This window comes from Sylvia atricapilla, chromosome 24, assembly GCF_009819655.1.
Source record: "Sylvia atricapilla isolate bSylAtr1 chromosome 24, bSylAtr1.pri, whole genome shotgun sequence".
NCBI lineage: Eukaryota > Metazoa > Chordata > Aves > Passeriformes > Sylviidae > Sylvia > Sylvia atricapilla.
The window spans coordinates 2,244,081-2,265,050 of NC_089163.1; the positions used below are offsets into that span (position 1 = coordinate 2,244,081).

General features: G+C 57.2%; 1 protein-coding gene across 1 annotated transcript; it reads left to right on the forward strand.

The window, feature by feature from the left end:
* The first annotated feature begins 500 nt into the window (after nt 1–500).
* COL9A2 (collagen type IX alpha 2 chain) lies at nt 501–15,669 on the forward strand. The gene is made up of 32 exons (XM_066335344.1): nt 501–572; nt 2,828–2,902; nt 4,079–4,114; nt 4,203–4,265; nt 5,116–5,169; nt 5,857–5,892; nt 6,048–6,071; nt 6,208–6,261; nt 6,437–6,490; nt 6,691–6,738; nt 6,876–6,932; nt 8,088–8,141; nt 8,470–8,523; nt 9,050–9,103; nt 9,229–9,282; nt 9,360–9,413; nt 9,563–9,616; nt 9,736–9,789; nt 9,969–10,022; nt 10,341–10,385; nt 10,928–10,981; nt 11,227–11,280; nt 11,351–11,404; nt 12,578–12,649; nt 12,732–12,767; nt 12,869–12,913; nt 13,019–13,051; nt 13,592–13,738; nt 14,189–14,243; nt 14,360–14,548; nt 14,690–14,767; nt 15,452–15,669. The coding sequence occupies exons 1-32, from the start codon at nt 501–503 to the stop codon at nt 15,655–15,657; spliced, it is 2,073 nt and encodes a 690-aa protein (XP_066191441.1). The 3' UTR covers nt 15,658–15,669.
* Nucleotides 15,670–20,970: the final 5,301 nt, after the last annotated feature.

Here is a 20,970-nt window from a genome sequence, read left to right on the forward strand (position 1 = left end):
TGTCCCCACAGTGCCAAATCTGTCCCCACAGTGCCAAATCTGTCCCCACAGTGCCGAATTCTGTCCCCACAGTGCTAAATCCTGGTCCCACAGTGCCAAATCCTGGTCCCACAGTGCCAAATCCTGTCCCCATCGAGCCAAATTTGTCCCCATAGTGCCAGATTCTGTCCCCACAGTGCCAAATCCCGTTCCCATTGTGCCAAATTCTGTCCCCATCGAGCCAAATCCTGTCCCCAGAGTGCCAAATCTGTTTCCCTGTCGTGCCAAATTCTATCCCCGCAGTGCCAAATTCTGTCTGAATCGTGCCAAATTCTGTCCCCGTCGTGCCAAATCCTGTCCCCATCCAGCCCGCACATCCAGCTCACCTGAGAGGGGCGGGGACCTGCCCTCCTCCCTCTGCTCCATATTCATGAGCCCCTTCCTCCTCCTCCTCCTTCCCCCGGTCCTCCCGCTGTCCCGGAGCGCTGTGACTCGGGCTCTCGGTGCCAGCCCGGCTCGCCATGGCCCGTGTCACCTTCGTGTCACCGCTCTGGCTCCTGCTGCAAACCTCCTGCCTCTGCCTGGCCCAGCTGGTGAGTGCCGGGCTGGATCCGGGCTGGGATGGGGCTGGAGAAGGGATGGGGATGAGGATGGAGAAGGGATATTTTCCTTTTCCGTGCTGAGCATTTTGGTTTTCCCAGGAATTTTTCCCTCTCCGTGCGCAAAGCGCGGACTCGCAAATCGGGGAATTGGCTAAACAAGTTTAGTTTGATTTTTTTTTCCCCTCTCTGGGTTTCCCACTGGAGTTTCCCATTGGATTTTCTGGGAATTTGCTGTCTCTTCCCTGGGATGTGCTGCAGGTCCGGGCTGGGCTGGGCTGGGGGGGTTCGGAGCCTCCCGGGGGTGTCCCAAAAGTCCCTAAACTCACCCAGGGGCAGGAGAAAAATGGATCTGGAAGAAGGGAAGGTGAGCCCTGGAGAGGGGCAGGCAGTGGGATTCCAGCTGGAAAAACTCTTCTCGCCTTACAACTGCAAAAAAATTAGAAATAAATCAGATTTTCGAGGTTTTAGGGTATTTTTCCATGGGGCTGCTGAGCTCCGGTTGGAATGTGGTGGATAACTCTTTCCTAAATTCCCCCCCGGGTTCCCCACGGGCTCGTGCGGACAGGGGAGCGGAGCGAGGGGGATGTGGGAATTTCGGGAACAAGGAACCTTTTGGAATTCGTTCCTTGGGCAGGACAAAGGTGCCATTCAGGGGCGATCCGGGGCTGGGGATTCGCTCCCTCCTCGGCTCAGGGATTGATCCAAGGTGGTGCCGGGGCTCTGCTGAACCTCCTGTCATCCCCATCGATCTGCATTTATTCCTATATTTATATACTTTATCGATTTTAAAATTAATATTTAAATTTGTATTATCTTACTTTAAAATGAATATTTATTTTAAATGTTTCTTTGGAAGGATATATGTATCAATAATTAGTTAAAAATTTATTTAATATTTATTTTTGATTGATTTTTAAATTTAAAAATCATTTAAATTTTAAAAAAAATTATTTATGTCTAAATTAAGATTTAAAAAAATATTTCTTTTTGAAATGACTCCAGCCTAGGAGGCTGGAGGAGCCACAGCCCAACCACCTCCTGCTTCCCATTTCCAGGAACACCAAGGCTTCAGTCTTCAGCCCTGGAATCTCTTCCCCCTGAACTCCCTGTTCGCATAACAGAGGTTTCTTTGCCGAGTCCTGTGCAAACCTCAAAGCCAGGATGGGGCTCCCGGAGCTTCCCTGAATGGAGCTTTTGTCCAGAGGCCGGGATCAGAGCCAGCCCAGCCCAGGGAGAGCTCACACCGAGGGGCTGAGGGTCCCCACCTCATCCTGGGGGTTTGGGCACCCAGATCCTGCTGGTGCTCCCAGAAATGCTGCTGTCACCCCAGGGACACCCCAGAGCTCCGGGACAGGGGCTCTGGGACAGGCAGGGAAAGGGGGGACGGGGTAGAAATGCTCAGGGATCCTGCTCCATCCAGGCAGGAACACCAGGGAAAGAGGGAGAAGAGATGGGGTAAAAATCTCGTCCCATGGAGATCCTTGGAGGTGGATGCCAGGAAAAGAGGGAGAAGAGATTGGGTAAAAATGTCATCCCATGGAAATCCTTGGAGGTGGATACCAGGGAAAGAGGGAGCAGAGATGGGATAAAAATCTCATCCCATGGAAATCCTTGGAGGTGGATATCAGGGAAAGAGGGAGCAGAGATGGGGTAAAATGTCATCCCGTGGAAATCCTTGATCCACGGGGGCAGGAGAGCCTTGGACACCAGGGAAAGGGTCAAAATGTCATTCCATGGAGATCCCTGCTCCCTTAGGGCAGGAGAGCCTTGGACACCAGGGAAAGAGGGAGCAGAGATTGGGTAAAAAATCTCATCCCATGGAAATCCTTGGAGGTGGATATCAGGGAAAGAGGGAGCAGAAATGGGATAAAAATCTCATCCCGTGGAGATCAGACCCTTGGACACCAGGGAAAGAGGGAGCAGAGATGGGATAAAAATGTTATCCCATGGAGGCCCCGCTCCATGAGGGCAGGACAGCAGGGAAAGAGGAAAGAGGGGTGAAAACGCTGCCATCACCCCGCGGAGACCCTGCTCTGCTCCCCACAGAGCAGGAGATGGGAGAAACGGGGACAGCAAAAGGCAGGGAATGAAGAGCTGGAGGTGCCAGTGTGAGGAAATATCCCAGATTTCCCCATCCATACCCCAGGGGGTATTCTCCATCCCATCTCCCTGGAAGGGAATCCCCAGCACATTCCCACGAATCCGGGGCTCCCTCCTGACGTGGATCCCATCCCTTTTGCCCTCAGAGGGGTCCTCCAGGAGAGCCTGGCCCTCGAGGGCCCCCGGGTCCCCCAGGAGTGCCAGGAGCCGATGGCATCGACGTGAGTGACCTGCGGGGACAGGGGGAGGGAGGGAGGGGACAAAAGGGACATTGTGAGTGGCGCAGGGGCTCCGTGCTGCTCCCACTCCTGATTTAGGGTGGACAGAGCAGCCTCAGCTCTGCACAGGAGGATAAACCCCCAAATCCAGCTCCGTGCACAGCTCAGGAATTGGGACCTCCTGAATTCCCAAAATTGGTTTTTGGGGAATGCGGGACAGGGAGGTCCCAGCCCTGCACAGGAGGATGAACCCCAAATCCAGCTCTGTGCACATTTCAGGAATTGGGGATGGGTTTTTGGGGAATGTGGGACAGGGAGGTCCCAGCTCTGCACAGGAGGATGAACCCCAAATCCAGCTCTGTACACAGCTCCGGAATAGGGACCTCCTGAATTCCCAAAAATTGGTTTTCGGGAGGTGCCAGCCCTGCACAGGAGGTTGAACCCCAAACCCAGCTCCGTGCACATTTCAGGAATTGGGACCTCCTGAATTCCCAAAACCAGGTTTTTGGGGGATGTGGGGCAGGGAGGTTGGGGTGAGTGGAGGATGCTCGGAGGGGCTGGGGCAGGGATCGCCCCAGAGGTGCCCAGGGAAGGGGGGACAGTGACACCCCAGTGGGGTTCCTGCAGAGGGATGTGAGGGGGGATTGTGGCTCTGGATGCTCCAGGGCCCCGAAGAGAGGGGAGCCCTGTGAAAGTGCCCTTTCTCCAGGATGTGGGGTTATTTTAGTTCTGTTTATACCCAGAGCAGCCACATCCATCAAACCCTCAAAAACCCCAGTAAAACCCTCTCAAAGCCCTCAAAAAACCCCCCAAAAACCCCCCAAATTTCCCAGCACAGCACTAACGAAACCCTAGTACAATTTCCACCAGTTCTCCCTCACAAAACCCCAACAAAACTCTGACAAAACCCCAACAAAACCCTCACAAAACCCCAACAAAACCCTCAGAAAACCCCAACAAAACTCTCACAACCCCAACAAAACCCTCAGAAAACACCAATAAAACTCACAAAATCCCAATAAAACTCACAAAACCCCAATAATACCCAACCCACTCCTCCCAACACCGGCCCCATCCTGCCCTGCCCGTGGGATCCCTCCTGTTTTAGGGTTGGGACAGGGATCCCCGGGATCCTCCACGGGGTGACTGACCCTTTCCCACCCCGTCCCCTCTCCCCAGGGTGACAAAGGTCCTGCTGGTGTCCCCGGCTCCCCGGTGAGTACCCACCCCTGCCTTTGCCATCCCAATCCTTCCCCAGGGGCTCATCCCAAAAGCTGATCCCGACTTTTTCCCTCTTTCGCAGGGTGTCAAGGGCGAGCCTGGAGCCCCTGGTGTGGATGGCCCTCCGGGGAAGCCGGGCATTGATGTGAGAACTGAGCCCTGTCCCACAGAAAATGGGCCCAAATCCCTCTGTGCGGGAGCTGGAAGTGCCTTGGGAATCCCAAAGGAGCTTGGGGAGAGCTTTTGTGCCTTTGGGGTCCTGAATGAGCTCAGGAAGAGCTTCTGCCACCCCCTGTCACCTTGGGAATCCCGTCAGAGCTTCTGCCACCTTTGGGATCCCAAATGAACTCGGGAATTGCTTCTTCCAGCCCTTCCCACCTTTGGGATCCCAAATGAGCTCAGAAAGAGCTTCTGCCACTTTTTTCCCACCTTTGGGATCCCAAATGAGCTCAAGAAGATCTTCTGCCACCCTTTTGTACCTTTGGGGTCCCAAATGAGCTCAGGAATAACATCTGTCACCTTTTCCCACCTTTGGGATCCCAAATGAGCTCGGGAATAACATCTGCCACCCTTTTCCACCTTTGGGGTCCCAGCAGAGCTCCTCCTGGTTCCCCCCCGGGTGAATCTGAAGCAATTCCGTGTCCCCCGCTGTCCCCGCTCCCTGGACAGCCAGGAGGTGGCCCCGGTGACTTTGTCACTGTCCCCTCCTTGGCACAGCCTGGCGGGGGTGGTGGCAGGAAGGGGACGGAGCTGCCACTTCCCTCTGCCTGTCCCCAGGTCCCCTGGCTGGGGTCTCGGGGGGGTTTGGGTGGGTCCCTGCCCCATCCCAGGGAAAAACCCGGTATCAGGAGCTCCCCACGTGTCCCTGGATGTCCCCAGGGTCCCCACGCCAGGAAATCCCACCCTCGGCCCCTCCTGATGGGCTCAGCCCAGCGAAAATTCCTGCCTGGAGAGCAGCAGGGATGGGAATAACTGCTGTGTCTGTTCCCTGGCAGGGGCTGACGGGAGCCAAAGGGGAGCCAGGAGCCATCGGCAGGCCAGGGGTTAAAGTGAGTGAGGGGCAGCCCTGGGCTCCCACATCGCCAGGATCCCCAAATTCCAGACTCCCACGTTGCCAAGATCCCAAAATTCCAGACTCCCACATTCCTGGGATCCCAAAATTCCAGACTCCCACATTCCTGGGATCCCACATTCACAGGGTCTCACCTTCCTGATTTCCCACCTTCCCAGCTCCCACTTTTCCAACTTCCCACCTTCCCAAGCTCCCTCATTCCCAGGATCCCACCTTTCCAAATTCCCACATTCCCAATTTCCCACCTTCCCCAATTCCCTCCTGTCCAAATTTTCACCTTCCCATGCTTCCACTTTCCCAAGTTCCCACCTTCCCAAGTTTCCACCTTCCCAGGATCCCCCCACCTTTCCAAATTCCCACACTCCCAATTTCCCACCTTCCCCAATTCCCTCCTGTCCAAGTTCTCACCTTCCCATGCTTCCACTTCCCCAATTTGCCACTTTGCTAAGTTCCCACCTTCCCGAATTCCCACCTTCCCAGGCTCCCTCATTCCCAATTTCTCACCTTTCCAGGCTCCCCCCTTCCCCTCCCTGGGCCCATCCCCATCCCTCTGGATGCAGGAACCTCCTGATGGAGTTTTTGGCCCCGAGGCTCCATCCAGGGAGGGGGAACGGGAGCAGATCCTCCTTTCCCAGCTCCTGACTCTCCTCTTGTGTCCTGGCAGGGTCAGCCCGGACTCCCGGGGCCACCGGGGCTCCCCGTGAGTATCTGCTGCTCCCATGGGTGGGGTGAGCACCCCACAACTCCCCCCTGCTCCATCCGTGGTGGCGGGGTGGGAATCACCCTCCTCGGGGCAGGAATTCTGGGGGATTTGAACCAATTCCAGCTTTTTTGTTGTTCTTGTCGTTGTTGCAGGGTCCTTCACTGCCAGGACCCCCCGTAAGTGCTGCGATGGGGGGTCTGGGGTCCTGCTGGGAATTGTGCAGGGAGAGCTCAAACCCCAGCAGCTCCAGAGGGGAGGAATCAGGATGGGATCTCTCTCTCATGCCGTGGATTTCTCTCCCTTTTCCTTCAGGGGCTCCCAGGGCAGGTTGGACTTCCCGGGGAGATCGGGGTGCTGGGACCCAAGGTGAGGAGGAAAACCGCCCCCAGGAGCTGCTTCCCTGCCCCTCAGGGCTGCTGGGATCATCCCAAAACGTGGGGACGGAGGTTTCCCCGGTGCCATCACGCTGGGGATGTCCCCGTTCCTGCTGGGACAGCCTGGCTCTCCACATCCCCATCCCAAATTCTCCTCCTTTCCTTAGGGTGACCCCGGCCCCGACGGCCCCAGGGGACCCCCAGGCCCTCCAGGCAAACCCGTGAGTATCCTCCAGGAGGGAGAAACTTCCCCCAGGCTCATCCCAACAAGGGCTGGGGCTGGAATTCGGGCTCTGGCTCTCACCTCCCGCCCCGTTCCTTGCTCCCTGCTCCTGTAAAACCGCCCTGATGTAAAACCATGGAATGCTGTGTCCGTGGAGATGATCTCCAGGAGATCATGGATGGTTTCCTTTCCCCGCAGGGGCTCCCAGGACACCTCCAAGGCCTGGAAGGCAGCGCTGATTTCCTGGTGAGAGCTGCCCTGACCTTGTCCCCTGTGTCCCCTGTGTCCCCTGTGTCCCACCTGGAGCAGGACCCCTCCCTCCCTCTCTTCCCAAACTTCTCCAGGTCATTCCCAACTCATCCTTGTCCTTGCTCTCCTCCCAGTGTCCCACCAGCTGTCCCCCAGGTCCCAAGGGCCCCCAGGGACTGCAGGGATTGAAGGTAAGGAATTCCTGGAGCATCCGTGGTGGGGGGGAAAAACGGGAATTGTCACCTCCAGGATGTGGTGGAGCAAAGGATCCTTCTCTGGGATCTCTGGAGCACCGGGACAGGGAGGCCTGGAGGAAAAGGTGCCATGGGAAAGGTCCCTGTGGGTCCCCAGCCTCTTCCTGGGGGGAAGTGACAGCTCAGGATGTCCCCATGTGGGATTGTGAGCCCCTCATTGTCCCCTGTGGGATTCTGAGCCCCTCATTGTCACCTGTGTAATTCTGAGCCCCTCATTGTCACCTGTGGGATTCTGAGCCCCTCAATGTCACCTGTGGGATTCTGAGCCCCCCATTGTCACCTGTGGGATTCTGTGCCCCCCCCCAATGTCACCTGTGGGATTCTGTGCCCCCCCCCAATGTCACCTGTGGGATTCTGAGCCCCCCCCAATGTCACCTGTGGGATTCTGAGCCCCCCAATGTCACCTGTGGGATTCTGTGCCCCCCAATGTCACCTGTGGGATTCTGAGCCCCCCAATGTCACCTGTGGGATTCTGAGCCCCTCATTGTCACCTGTGGGATTCTGAGTCCCTCATCATCTGTGGGATTCTGAGCCCCCCCCCCAATGTCACCTGTGGGATTCTGAGCTCCTCATTGTCACCAGTGGGATTCAGAGCCCCTCAATGTCACCTGTGGGATTCTGAGCCCCCCAATGTCACCTGTGTAATTCTGAGCCCCCCAATGTCACCTGTGGGATTCTGAGCCCCCCATTGTCACCTGTGGGATTCTGTGCCCCCCAATGTCACCTGTGGGATTCTGAGCCCCCCAATGTCACCTGTGGGATTCTGTGCCCCCCAATGTCACCTGTGGGATTCTGAGCCCCCAATGTCACCTGTGGGATTCTGAGTCCCCCAATGTCACCTGTGGGATTCTGAGCCCCCCCATTGTCACCTGTGGGATTGTGAGCCCCCCAATGTCACCTGTGGGATTCTGAGCTCCTCAATGTCACCTGTGGGATTCTGAGTCCCCCCAATGTCACCTTTGACCCCCACCACGTCCCCAGCGGGGTCCCCAGGGTGGGATGTGGTGGCTCTGTGGGACGTGGCCACCGGGATGGTGCCACCACCCTGCAGCTTCCCCAGGGACCATCCTCAGGGATTTCCTCTCCCCCCAGGGACACAGGGGCCGCCCCGGAGCCCTCGGAGAGCCCGGCCAGCAGGGAGAGGTGGTGAGTGTCCCAGCAGGATCCCAGCAGGATCCCAGCAGGATCTCCATGGGATCCCAGTAGGACACAATCCCAGCAGGATCCCAGCAGGATCCAGGTGTGGCTGTCCCTGCGGGGCTGGGCCCAGGGCGGGAATTTTGGGAAAGGAAAAGAAGAAGGGAGGAAAGAGGAAAAGGGGAAAAGTGGGAATGGGAGATCAAGGTGGCCTTTCCCACGGTGGCTTCCTGGGCCACCTGTCCGCGTCCCCTGCCGGCTGCTGGGTGAGGGCTGTGGTGTCCCCAGGGTGCTCTGTCCCCTCCTCTCCAACATTCCCATTTCTCTCCATCCCCAGGGCCCCAAGGGGGACGTCGGTGCCTCTGGAGAACAAGGAGTCCCGGGCCCTCCGGTAAATCCTTCACTCCTCTTTCCCCTGTCCCCAAAGTGCTGCAGGAGCCAGGGGTGGCCTCTTTGTCCTTGTCCCCACACCCAGGGAGGTGACACCGGCGTGTCCCCGCTCCCTGCAGAAGCAAATCCCTCTCCACGGATCGTCCCCTCCACCTCTCCCTCTGCGGAGCTCCAGGGGCTGTTCCCAGGGATAATTCGGGATAAATCCCTGCTGTCCCCTGAATCCCCCCACCTTCCCTCGGGGTGGGGAATGAAAACCACGGGAATTCTCGGAGCACTTTGAAGATGAAAAGCGAATGAACCGGGCTGAGCTCTCCAGGCCAGGAAAGGGCAGAGCCGCTTTGAAGCCAAGAGCTCCGCTTGGGAGTGATGGAACTGACAGCTGGAAAAGCACCTGGTGGGAGCCTCTGGAATTAGGAAGGAGCCGGAATTCCTCATGTTTGGCGTCGGGTTTTGCTGTAATTGCTGCTGCTGAGGGGATTTTTTTTTTTTTCCCAGTTAATTGGCTGTGGTTTCCTTCCCTGCAGGGACCTCAGGGCCTCAGGGGGTACCCCGGCATGGCAGGACCCAAGGGTGAGACGGTGAGTTTGGGTGGGCTGGGGGCTGCAGATCCCACGGAGGGCACTCCCAGAACATCCCAGCCCCGCTGGGCCAGCTCCAGGATGGGCTGGGGTGGGAATTGAGCCTTTCCTTGCTCCCTCTGCAGGGTCCTGCTGGCTACAAGGGCATGGTCGGGAGCATCGGAGCAGCGGGGCGGCCGGTGGGTGCCCCCCTCACCCCTGGGTGCTCTGAATCCCACTTTGCCCCGCTCAGCCCTCGCTTTCCTCTCTCCTCCAGGGCAGGGAAGGCCCCAAGGGACCACCTGGGGATGCTGGTGACAAGGGAGAGCTGGTAGGTGACATCCCCCAGTGGCGGTGTCCCCTTTTCCCCAGCTTGTTCCCATATGGGAAGGACTTGGGGTGCCCTAGAGGGACATCTCTGTCCCCCAGCTCTGTCCCCTGCACCGGCAGGACACTGACACTCGTCCCCTCCTGCTCTAGGGTGGCCGTGGCATCAGGGGACCCCAGGGTGACATCGGCCCCAAGGGGGAGAATGTGAGTACAGCTGGTGGCACCTGTGCCCAGACCTGGAACGTTCCCTTCCCTTCCTACACTCTTCTGTCCCCACGCTGAGCCTTTGAGGTGTCACACGAGGGTCCCCTCCCCTTTTCCAGGGTCTCCCGGGCATCGATGGCAAGGATGGCACCCCAGGGATCCCCGGAGTGAAGGTGAGGGAGCTGCAGGGGCTGGCACAGGGAATGCCAAAGGGAATGCCAAAGGGAACGTTGTCCCTTGGCATGGCAGCGCCTGCCCACGGGGTCAGGGGCACTGTCCCCTCCTCGGGCAGGGGGCCCTCGCTCACCTGTGGGCCCCCCATTGCTAGTGACACCCCCTCTGTCCCCTGCAGGGTGGCACAGGACAGGCCGGACGCCCGGGGACGCCGGGACACCGGGGACAAGCTGTGAGTGCAGGAGCCCCCAGCCTGTCCCCTGAGGGGTGACACCCTGTGCCAGGGCCAGCACCCCGAGGGGACACTGAGCTGGGTGACACCCTGAGCCAGAGGTGACACCCCATGGGGACACTGAGCTGTGCCAGAGGTGACACCCTGTGCCAGGGCCAGCACCCCGAGGGGACACTGAGCTGGGTGACACCCTGAGCCAGAGGTGACACCCCATGGGGACACTGAGCTGTGCCAGAGGTGACACCCTGTGCCAGGGCCAGCACCCCGAGGGGACACTGAGCTGTCCCCAGGGGTTGATCCCGGCTTTGTTTTCCTTAGGGATTGCCGGGCCAGCCGGGAAGCAAAGGTGGCCCAGGTGACAAGGTGGGTGACACCTCTGAGCATCCACCCCGCGGCTCTTGTCCCCTCCCTGTCCCCATATCCCTTCCCTGTCCTGTGTCCTTTCCCTATGTCACTTTCCTGTCCTCACTATCCCCTCTCTGTCCCGTGTCCCCTCCCTGTCCCGTGTCCCTTCCCTGTGTCCCCTCCCTGTCCCGTGTCCCCTTCCCTGTCCCTGCTGTCCCTTCCCTGTCCCCGTGTCCCTCTCTGTCCCGGTGTCCCCTTCCCTGTCCTGTGCCCCTTCCCCGTGTCTTCTCCCTGTCCCGTGTCCCCTCCCTGTCCCCGCTGTCCCCTCCCTGTCCCCGTGTCCCCTCCTTGTCCCCGTATCCCTTCCCTGTCCTGTGTCCATTCCCCGTGTCTTCTCCCTGTCCCCGCTGTCCCCTCCCTGTCCCCGCTGTCCCCTCCCTGTCCCGTGTCCCTTCCCTGTGTCCCTTCCCTGTCCCGTGTCCCCTCCCTGTCCCCGCTGTCCCCTCCCTGTCCCGTGTCCCCTCCCTGTCCCGCTCACCTGCCTCTCTCTCCCATCACAGGGTGAGGCGGGTCCTCGGGGCCACCCCGGTGTCGCCGGTGCCCCAGGGCAGCTCGTAAGTCCGGCGATGTCCCCGTGTCCCTCCTGGGGACAGCCTCGGGGCTGATCCCTCTCTTTTTCCCTTTTTTCCTGCGATTCGGGCACTTGAATCCCACCCTGCTCCTCCCGGGATCTCCGCTCCTGTCCCCACCCTGCCCGCGGCGACAAGGACAGGGCCACCCTGTCCCTCGGGGGAGGACAAGGAGCCCTCGATGCCGCCGAATCCCAAATTTGGGTTTTTTTTTTTCTTTCCCGTTTTAGGGCGAGCCCGGACCTCGGGGGGAGCAGGGCCCGCAGGGTGTCCCCGGGCCCAAGGTGAGTTGGGGACACCGCGGGGTGGTGGCAGTGCCACGGGGGCTGGCCCTGACCCCGCTGCTCTCCGCAGGGTGACAGGGGAGAGCGTGGCCTCGTGGGTCCCCCCGGGGAGCAGGGCAGAGTGGTGAGTTGTCCCCAAAGCTGGTGAGTTGTCCCCAAAGCCGGGCTGGGACATGGGGAACGCTCTGAACTGTCCCCAAAGCCACTCTGGGACACGGGGAACACTCTGAACTGTCCCCAAAGCCACTCTGGGACACGGGGAACGCTCTGAACTGTCCCCAAAGCCGGGCTGGGATACAGGGGATGCTCTGAACTGTCCCCAAAGCCACTCTGGGACATGGGAGATGCTCTGAGCTGTCCCCAAAGCCACTCTGGGGCACAGGGAATGCTCTGAACTGTCCCCAAAGCCAGGCTGGGACACAAGACACACTCTGAGTTGTCCCCAAAGCCACTGTGGAACACGGGGGATGCTCTGAACTGTCCCCAAAGCCAGACTGGGACACAAGACCCACTCTGAGTTGTCCCCAAAGCCACTCCGGAACACAGGGAACACTCTGAATTGTCCCCAAAGCCAGGCTGGGACATGGGGGATGCTCTGAACTGTCCCCAAAGCCACTCTGGGACATGGGCGATGCTCTCAGTTGTCCCCAAAGCCACTCTGGGACACAGGGAATGCTCTGAACTGTCCCTAAAGCCAGGTTGGAACACAAGACACACTCTGAATTGTCCCCAAAGCCAGGCTGAGACACAAGACACACTCTGAGATGTCCCCAAATCTGCCCAGGGACACGGGACGTGCTCTGAGCTGTCCCCAGACCCAGGCTGGCCCACGGGGGACGCTCAGCCCTGCGATGGGGGACGCCAAACCCGGGTCAGCAGGACACAGCCAGACCCCCGCTGTGATCCCAGGGTCAATCCCGTGCCTGTCCTGCTGCTGGGGGATTAGGGAATAGCTCAGGGATTAGTGGGACCCCAGCCGGGCCAGGAATTTCCTCCCGTCCCAGGAGAGGGCAGAGGCCCAGCCCCTCTCCAGAGCTTTCCTGTGCTGGGAAAAACAGCCAAAAAAAGGGAATTTTGGTGCTTTTCCTGGGGATAGGGACCCATCCCTGGGAGATTAAAGCTCCTGGAGTGGCTCCTCCATGGTTTTATGTCCTGTCCTCCCTCAGAGCGGTTTGGGATCAGCTGGAGGATGGGGAGCTGCCCGTGCGCCTCAGTGCCTTGGGGGGAATTCCCTGATGGGAAAAGCTCTTTCCTTTTGCTCTCCTCACTCCTTTTCCCATATTCCTTGGATTTCCAGGGGCCAAAGGGCGAGCAGGGCCCAGCAGGCATCCCAGGACCCCAAGGCTTGCCTGGAGTCAAAGGAGACAAGGTGACAGCTCTGGGGACAGCGTGGTGGCTTCTCGGGGACTGTGCTCTGAGCGGGGCTGATCCCACTTTTCCCTTTTCTCCAGGGTTCTCCAGGGAAAACGGGCCCCAAGGGCAGCGTTGTGAGTACAGGCTGTGGCAGGAGAATTCACCTTCTCCATGAATTCCCCCTCCTCATCCCAAAGGTGACTTTGGGAACGTTCCCACCTCTCCTTCCCTTTAGGGAGATCCCGGAGTCCACGGCCTGGCCGGGCTCAAGGGAGAGAAGGTGAGTGCTCCCAGATGATTCCTGGGAATGCTGGAGGATCCTGGCCTTAAATCCCAGCTCCATCCCATAATTCCACCCCTAAACTCCCGTGTCCTGTGTCCCCAGGGGGAGTCAGGAGAGCCAGGACCCAAGGGACAGGTGAGTGATGGGATTTGGGACCAAAGGGGCCCCGAAACGTGGGGAGGATTTGTGGGATCCTGCTGCTGATCCCTGGAGCTGCTGAGGGAATGTTTTCCCTGGAGATGGGGGCCAGTGACCACAATCAGCCCTGGATTCAGGCTCAGCCAAGATTTTTGGGATCCAGTCCTGAATTCAGCCCCAGCCCCAATTTTTGGGATCCAGTCCTGAATTAAGGCTCAGCCCCAATTTTTAGGATTCAGTCCTGAATTCAGGCACAGCTCCAATTTTGGGATCCAGCCCTGAATTCCGGCTCAGCCCAATTTTTGGGATCAGCCCCAAATTCAGCCCCAGCCCCAGTTTTGGAGATCCAACCCGATTCAGGCTCAGCTCCGATTTTTGGGATCCAGCCCTGGAGTCAGGCTCAGCTCCAGTTTTTGGGATCAGCCCTGGATCCAGCCCCGCCTGTGTTTTTTGGCAGATTTGGGGCTGTCTGTGCTCAGCCCCGTGCTCGGCACAGCCGGAGCCCCTCACGCCCCTCTCTCTCCATCCCTCCTCCAGCAAGGCATCCCGGGAGACCTCGGCTTTCCCGGCCCCTCGGGGGATGCAGGAGCGCCGGGAATTCGGGGCTATCCCGGCCCTCCCGGCCCTCGGGGGCTGGTGGGGGAGCGCGGAGTGCCGGGAATGCCGGGCCCGCGGGGCACAGCCGTGAGTATCCGCATCCCGCATCCATCCCGCATCCCTCATCCATCCCGCGTCCATCCCGCATCCATCCTGCGTCCCTCCTGCATCCTACATCCATCCCGGCGCCCTCAGCTGCTCCAGCCCTGCAGGAATTGCCTCTCCTCCCCACCCAATTCCTCTGGGAAGGAGCTGCTGTTCCGCTCAGGGGCTGGGATCTCACTTTCCTGAGCAGGAATTCCCTTTCCCACCCTGTGCGGCATCCGTAATCCATCCCCATATACACAAGGGGTTTGCGGGGTGGGGATTGTTCCCCAAAAATCTCACTTTGGGGTCAAAGGTCACGAGCTGAGCATGGAGCACTTGCAGTGGGACAGGACGGGGAGGAGCAGGGTGGGAAGGTGACCTGGGATTGGGGGTTGGGTTGGGAATGGCCCCGGGAGGGGACGGAAGGAGCGGAATTCCCTTTCCTGGCAGGGCCGGGACGCCGGGGACCAGCACATCGTGGACGTGGTGCTGAAGATGCTGCAAGGTGAGGCCACCACATCCCGTGGATCCTGTGGATCCCACCCCATGGATCCCATGGGTTCCATCAGTCCCATTCCATGGATTCCATGGATCCCATCCCGGCCCCTCTGTGCCCCACAGAGCAGCTGGCAGAGGTGGCCGTGAGCACCAGGAGAGCCGCCCTGGGCGGGGTCGGGGCCATGGGACCCCCCGGGCCCCCCGGCCCCCCAGGGCCCCCCGGTGAGCAGGGCCCCCACGGCCCCATGGGACCCCGAGGTGTCCCCGGAATCCTGGGAGCTGCCGGCCAGGTCGGGAATGTCGGACCCAAAGGTGGGTGACGGTGGCACAGTGGCAGGTAAAACCCTCCTGGGGGTGGCACTGCCACACTTGTCCCCACCCCTGAGCGGGGCAGGGCTCTCCTGTCCCCTCTGCGGTTTCCTTGGATTCCTTCCCGCTTTTTTATCCCCACAGGGAAGAGAGGAGAGAAGGGCGAGCGGGGAGAAGTTGGCCGTGGCCACCCGGGAATGCCGGGGCCTCCAGGGATCCCAGGTGAGAGCGGCTGTCCCCACACACGGCCGGGTGGCCTTTGTCACCTTGGGGTGATCGGCACAGCGGTGGCTGGGGACCTTCTGATCCATCCCAGAAACCTGCCCGGGGTCATCCCAGAAAAACTGCCCGGGGTCATCCCAGAAAAAACTGCCCGGGGTCATTCTGTACATCTGCTCACGTTTATCCCACAGAACCTTCTCAGGTTCATCCCACAGGATTTTCACAGGTTCATCCTGTAAATCTGCCCAGGTTCATCCCACAAAACCTGCCCAGGATCCTCCCACAGAAACTGCCTGAGTTCATCCCACAAAACCTGGACAGGCTCATCCCATAAACCCCTCCCAGGTTCATCCTGTAAAGTTTCCCAGATCCATCCCACAAAACGTGTCCAGGTTCATCCCACAAACTTCAACAGTCTCATCCCACAAACCCACTCAGGTTAATCCCATAAAACCTCAGGTTCATCCCACAAAATCTACACAAACTCATCCCACAAAACCCGCCCAGCTTCATCCTATAAATTTCCCCAGATCCATCCCACAAACCTCCCACCTGGATTCATCCTTCCCTTCCATCTTCCCCATCTCCGCCGCCTTTCCCACTCTCTGGAATTACACCTCCCACCCTCCCCAGCATCATTCCCAAACCCTTATTTCCCCATTAAAAACCCCATTCCCATCCCAGGTCTCCCTGGCATCCCCGGCCAGGCTCTGGATGGCAAAGCTGGCGAACGAGGCGTGCCGGGCTCTCCGGGAGAGGCTGGAAAACCGGGATTGCCCGGCCCCGCGGGATTCCCGGGATTCTGTGAGCCGGCCGCCTGCCTGGGAGCCTCGGCGTACGCGGCCGCTCGTCTCACCGAGCCCGGCAGCGTCAAGGGGCCCCTCTACTGAGCAATTCCCAAAAAAAAACCATCCAAAAATTCCGTTCCCGAAACGGAATTCCCGAAATTCCATTCCCTGCAATTCCATAGGGAGCGGCTCCCGTGATTTCCCAGGTTTTGGGAATGCCGGGATGAGGGAGGCCGTAGGGAGAAGGCAGCCGTGGGGAGGGGATTTTGGGGTGGGGACGCAGGGTTTGGGAATAAAGGGTGGCCTCAATTCCTGTTTCCATTCCTGTTTTCCAAACCTGCTCCTTGTGCCCTTTCCCCACCCCCCCGAAAAAAAAATTGGAATAAATTTTATAAACCCTTTCCCTGCGATGTCTGAAGGAGCTCGTGGAAATTCCCTTTTTATTCCTCCCTTTTTTAGCCTTTTTTTTTTTTAATTTGGAAATTTTCAAGCCCCCTCCTGCAACAAATTTTTGATTCATTTGATTAATGAAGAGAATTCCCAGCTCCGACTTGATCACTCCCAGAGCTGTAAATCTTTGTAAAATAGGGATTAAAAATAGGAATATTTTATACCTGTGACGAGGAGAAACACCAACTTTCAGAAAAAAAACCTGGACAATAAAACCAGGCTGGATTCTTAATAACTGGAATGATGCGTGGATTTCTTTGGATCAAACGCGGTGGGGCTGCAGATTTTGGGGGGCTGAAGTTGCTTCGTCCCATAAGGAAACAACTTGGGTGATTATCCAGAGAAATCGAACCCCAAATGTGGAGATGGAACAGCTGGAAAATATCCAACTCTATCCCGAATCCCAAAAATCCCTGTTGGGAGAGAGGGAACAACCTGGCTGAGCCTCCCTTTGCGAGGAGATTCATCCCCATCCTTCTCCCTGGAATTCCCATGGAATTCCCGCTGTCCAAGCCCTGGAATCCCGCTCCAGCTGTGCCGCACATCTGGGACACAGCCCGGCTCTGTTTTCCCCACGAGAGGGAGCTGCCAGCCCGTGGAATTCGCTCTGCCAGGCGGGGATATTCCCGAGAAACGCGGGTTTCCTTCTGGAAGGGGTTGGAGCATCATCCCTCGGGACTGCGCTGAGCTCTTGGGGGAAAATTCCCTTCTTTTGACCTCTTCCCACTCTTGGGATGGACATGGAAGGACTGGAAGGGGCTGGGAGCTGAGTGTTAGTCCTGGAGCAGGAAAGAGGAACTTCCAGGAGGGATCAGGGGCTGAATTTGGGTCCTGGAGCAGGAAAAAGCGGTTCCAGGAGGGATCAGGGGCTGAATTTTGGTCCTGGGGCAGGAAAAAGCAGTTCCAGGTGGGATCAGGGGCTGAATTTTGGTCCTGGAGCAGGAAAAAGCAGTTCCAAGTGGGATCAGGGCCTGAGCAGGGAAAAGCCACTTGCCAGGACAGACCCTGGAAAAGCTCCGCTGTGCCTGTGGAGCATCCAGGAGCGTTCAGGAATTCCTCGGGGGCTCCTCAGCCCCGGGATGGGCTGGATGAGCTCCAGCACACCCAGAGACGCTGCTCCATCTGCTCCTAGAGCCAGCACAGCTTCCCAAAAAAACTGCTGAGAGAGCTGTGCCTGGCCAGCAGCAGCTTTGACCTTCCTGATCCATCCCTGGAGGCGCCGGGAGTCGGGAATCCAGAGCCTGGCCAAGCCGGCGTCTGGGAAGGCTATAAAAAAAATCAGGAATTAATTAAAATTCCGGGAAGCAGCTGTCTGGAGCTCCTGCCTGTCTCTGCTTCCCACCTGCTCGTGGATCCTCCTGGGAGCCAGCCCAGCTCTTGTCACCTCGGCTGATCCCTGTTCCCAGACAGGATCCCAACCAGGGCTGGGCACGGCTCCTTCTCCGAGCAAAACCACCTGGAATCTTCCCAAATTATTCCAGTTTGGGCTTTAAGAATCGCCTCCTGCAGCCAGGGAATCGCCGGGGATGAGGAAAGGCGGAGAGCGGCGTCCTGCCTGCCTTGGGTGGGGTGGGAAAAGGGGATGGAGGAATCCCTTTGGGAATGGCACCGATTCCTCCTCCACACCCCAGACCCGCCGCGGGAATTTTCCTGTTCTCCCCCAACTCCTTGGAAAAGAGGAGAGGGAGAATCGGGATAAATTATAGCCTGGAATAATTAAACTAAATTAAATGGGCAGGGACATCTCCCATTATCCCAGGTTGTTCCAGCCTGGCCTTGGGCACTCCCAGGGATGTGCAGCCACGGTTTTCCTGGGAAATCCATCCCAGCTCCTTTCCACTCTCCCAGGGAGGAATTTTTCCCCCAAAAATCCCACCTAAAGCACTTTTTTTTTTTTCCCACCAAAAGGCACCTGGTCACCGCCCGGGACCATCCTGAAATCCTCGCCCTGGAATATTCCCGTGCCCATGAATAATTCAGGAATAACAGGGAAGTTTTTTTTCCGGAGGTGCCGCATTGATGAGCCCGAATCACCTGGAGGGCGGTGAGGATGAGCTAATCACCGTTTGTTCTCTCCCGATAGCTGATTAACCGCTAATTAGAATATTAAACAAGGGCTTAAATGCGTAAATGAGCAGCCGAGGACGGGAGTTGGTTATTGGAAGTGCCATAAAATTCCTGATTTTTTTTTTTTTTATTCTTGGATTATTGTTTGATAAGGAGGAGGCTTTTTGTCTCGTAAAAAGAGGAGACAAATTCGTTTTTTTTAAAAAAAAGTGGTTTGTTCTGCTGGAATCTTGGATAAATGAATCCCAAACTCTATCAGAACGCCGGGAATGGCGCTCCCAGCCCCAAAGTTCAGGAAATTTTTTTCCAGGAAAAAAATTTAAAAAAGGCAAAATTTTGGATGCTCTGCCCAAACCAGCTCCAAGATTCCTGCAGAGCGGGAACGGAGAGCCGCAGGGAATTAATTTCCATCCGTTTCCATGGAATTTTCCCATCCATTTCCATGGAATTGGCCGCGGGAATGAGGCCGGGAAATGGCGAGAGCCCAAATTGAAGATGGGGAAGACCAGGGACAGGGAGGGACAGAGGGGACAGCGGCGTCACACACCCGGGGGTGGCACCCGGACAGAAAACAGGGATGGAAACACGGGAATCATGGAATGCTGAAGGTTGGAAAAGATCTCCAAGATCATGAAATTCAACCTTCCCACGGAGCCCATGGACAAGGATGCTCCATGGAAAACCCTTGGAAAACCCGGTGGGAATGTTGGATCCACTCCATCCCAGGTATCCCTGCAGGACAATTCCTGGCACAATCCTCCCCGCGCGGGAAGCAGGGAACAGCTGCCTCCTGTGTGTAAATGAAATAATATTAATTAGGCCTCTTAATGAGCGTTTGTGGCGGCGTTAATTAACCCCCAGGCCTTGTCAGAGGCTGAGGGGGGTGTCAGTCCCAGCACTTCCGAGGAGAATTCCTGAGATTCCTGCTGTCATTCCCCCTCCAATCCTGGCAGTTGTCCCTGCTCCGGTCACCTCTCCGGGCTGCCAAAATTTGGGATGTGAGATCCTTAAACCTCTCTCTCTGCTGCCAGCAGCGTTTTGTTCCCATCTGTTTTCCAAAGGTTTTTCTCCAAAGGAGCTCAGCCCAGCCCGGTGATCCCTGCTCCCAAACCCATCCCTTTGGAAGAACATCGTTGGAATAAAGGAATTCCAGAGGGGTTTGGGGATAGAAAGGACCTTAAGGATCATCATCATCCTGCTGTGGGACACATTTCACTATTCCAAGTTTTTCCATCCCGGCCTTGGACACTTCCAGGGATTTGGCAGCCAAAAATTGGGAATATTCCCTTGGAGCCCAGCCGGGATTTGTGTCCCAGTGCTGGGAAGGACAGAGACCATCCCAACCCTCTGCCCGTGGTGGGGCAGGAGCAGAGCAGGAGGTTGGGGATAATTTTTAGGGATAATTGAGTTTGGAAAAGACCAGGGATGGGCCAGGAGAGGCCAGGGGGGGATCCGAGGATTCCAAGGGGTTATCCCGGCCTTGCTCCAGCAGCGGGAGGATGGAGTGATGGAGAGGGGACCAGGGAAAAGGGGAATATTCCCTTGGAGCCCCTCTGGGAAGGACAGACACCATCCCAACCCAGCTGCCCATGGAATTCCACCCTGGAATCCTCTCCAGGTGGGATCACACCTGACCCCAGTGTCCCCAAACTGGGAATCCTGCACCCAGCACGGGATTCCCATGAGGAATGAGCCGCTGGATTGGGATGTAGCTGCTCCATTTCCTGCCGCCAATCCCGGGTTGAAACCTGTTTTTAATTCCCGCTGTTCCAGGCAGAGACCAGCAGCGGGAATGCCAACACCAGGGAGGAAATGTAGGGGAAAATCAACCCCCAAATCCGGCGGGGAATGGAGTTTTGGAGCCGGGGTGGCAGCAGGAGCTGCTCCCGGCAGGATTTGGGAAGTTCAGAGCCAGGATCAAGGTGCTGCATCCAGCTGCTCCTGGGAATGATGATCCATTACCCAGGGATTCTCCAGTTAATCCATGGATTTGTGTCTAATTCCAAGGTTTTAGCAGGCCCAGGGCGTGTATTCCCAAGAAGAATTGGGAATTTTGCTGATTGTGGCAGCTCCTCCCGGCTGATCCCACATCCAGGAATTCCAGGTTCCAGCAGCTCCATCATCAGCCTCGCCTCGAGCTCTTGGTTTGGGTCTCAACACGGATTTTAGACAATTCCCTCCCGTTTTTTTTTTTTTTTTTTTTTTTTTTTTTTTTTTTTTTTTTTTTCTCCCCAGATTTCCTGGCGGATTTCCCAAAGAACGCTCCAGGAGCAATCCCAGAGCTGTCCCAAAGTGCCCAGCATTTCCTCCAGCGATGTTTTCCAGGCGCTGAGAAGTGGCGGAAGAAAAGGGAGGGGAAAAAAAAAAAAAAGGAAAAATCAATAGTTACAATCCCAGCGGCTCGGTTCTGCCAATGAGCCGTGTTATCCCTGCTGAAAAACCCGGGAATTGCTTCGTGGAGGGGAAAAAAGGGAAATAAAGGGGAAAAAAGGGAAATAAAGGGGAAAAAAGGGAAATAAAGGGGAAAAAAGGGAAATAAAGGGGAAAAAAGGGAAATAAAGGGGAAAGGGAAAGAAAAAAAGCGCAGAAAAAAAATTTTAAAAGGGGAAGAGGAGGAAAGGAAGGAAAAAACGGAAAAAAAAAGGGGGGAAGGAAAGGGAAAGGAAGGAAAGAAAAAAATGGGGGGGAAAGGAAGGGGGGGGGAAAAGAAAAAAAGCACAGGAAAAAAAAAAAGGAGGCGGAAAGGGAGGAAAAAAGGGAAAGAAAAGGAGGAAAAAAAAGAAAAAGGGAAAGGAGGAAAAAAAAGAGACGGGAAGGAGCACAGAGCTCCCCTCGGCGCCGTCTCCCGCTGAACCGCCCGTGCCCTGAATTCCCTTGGGAATTCCCTTTCCTCGGGAA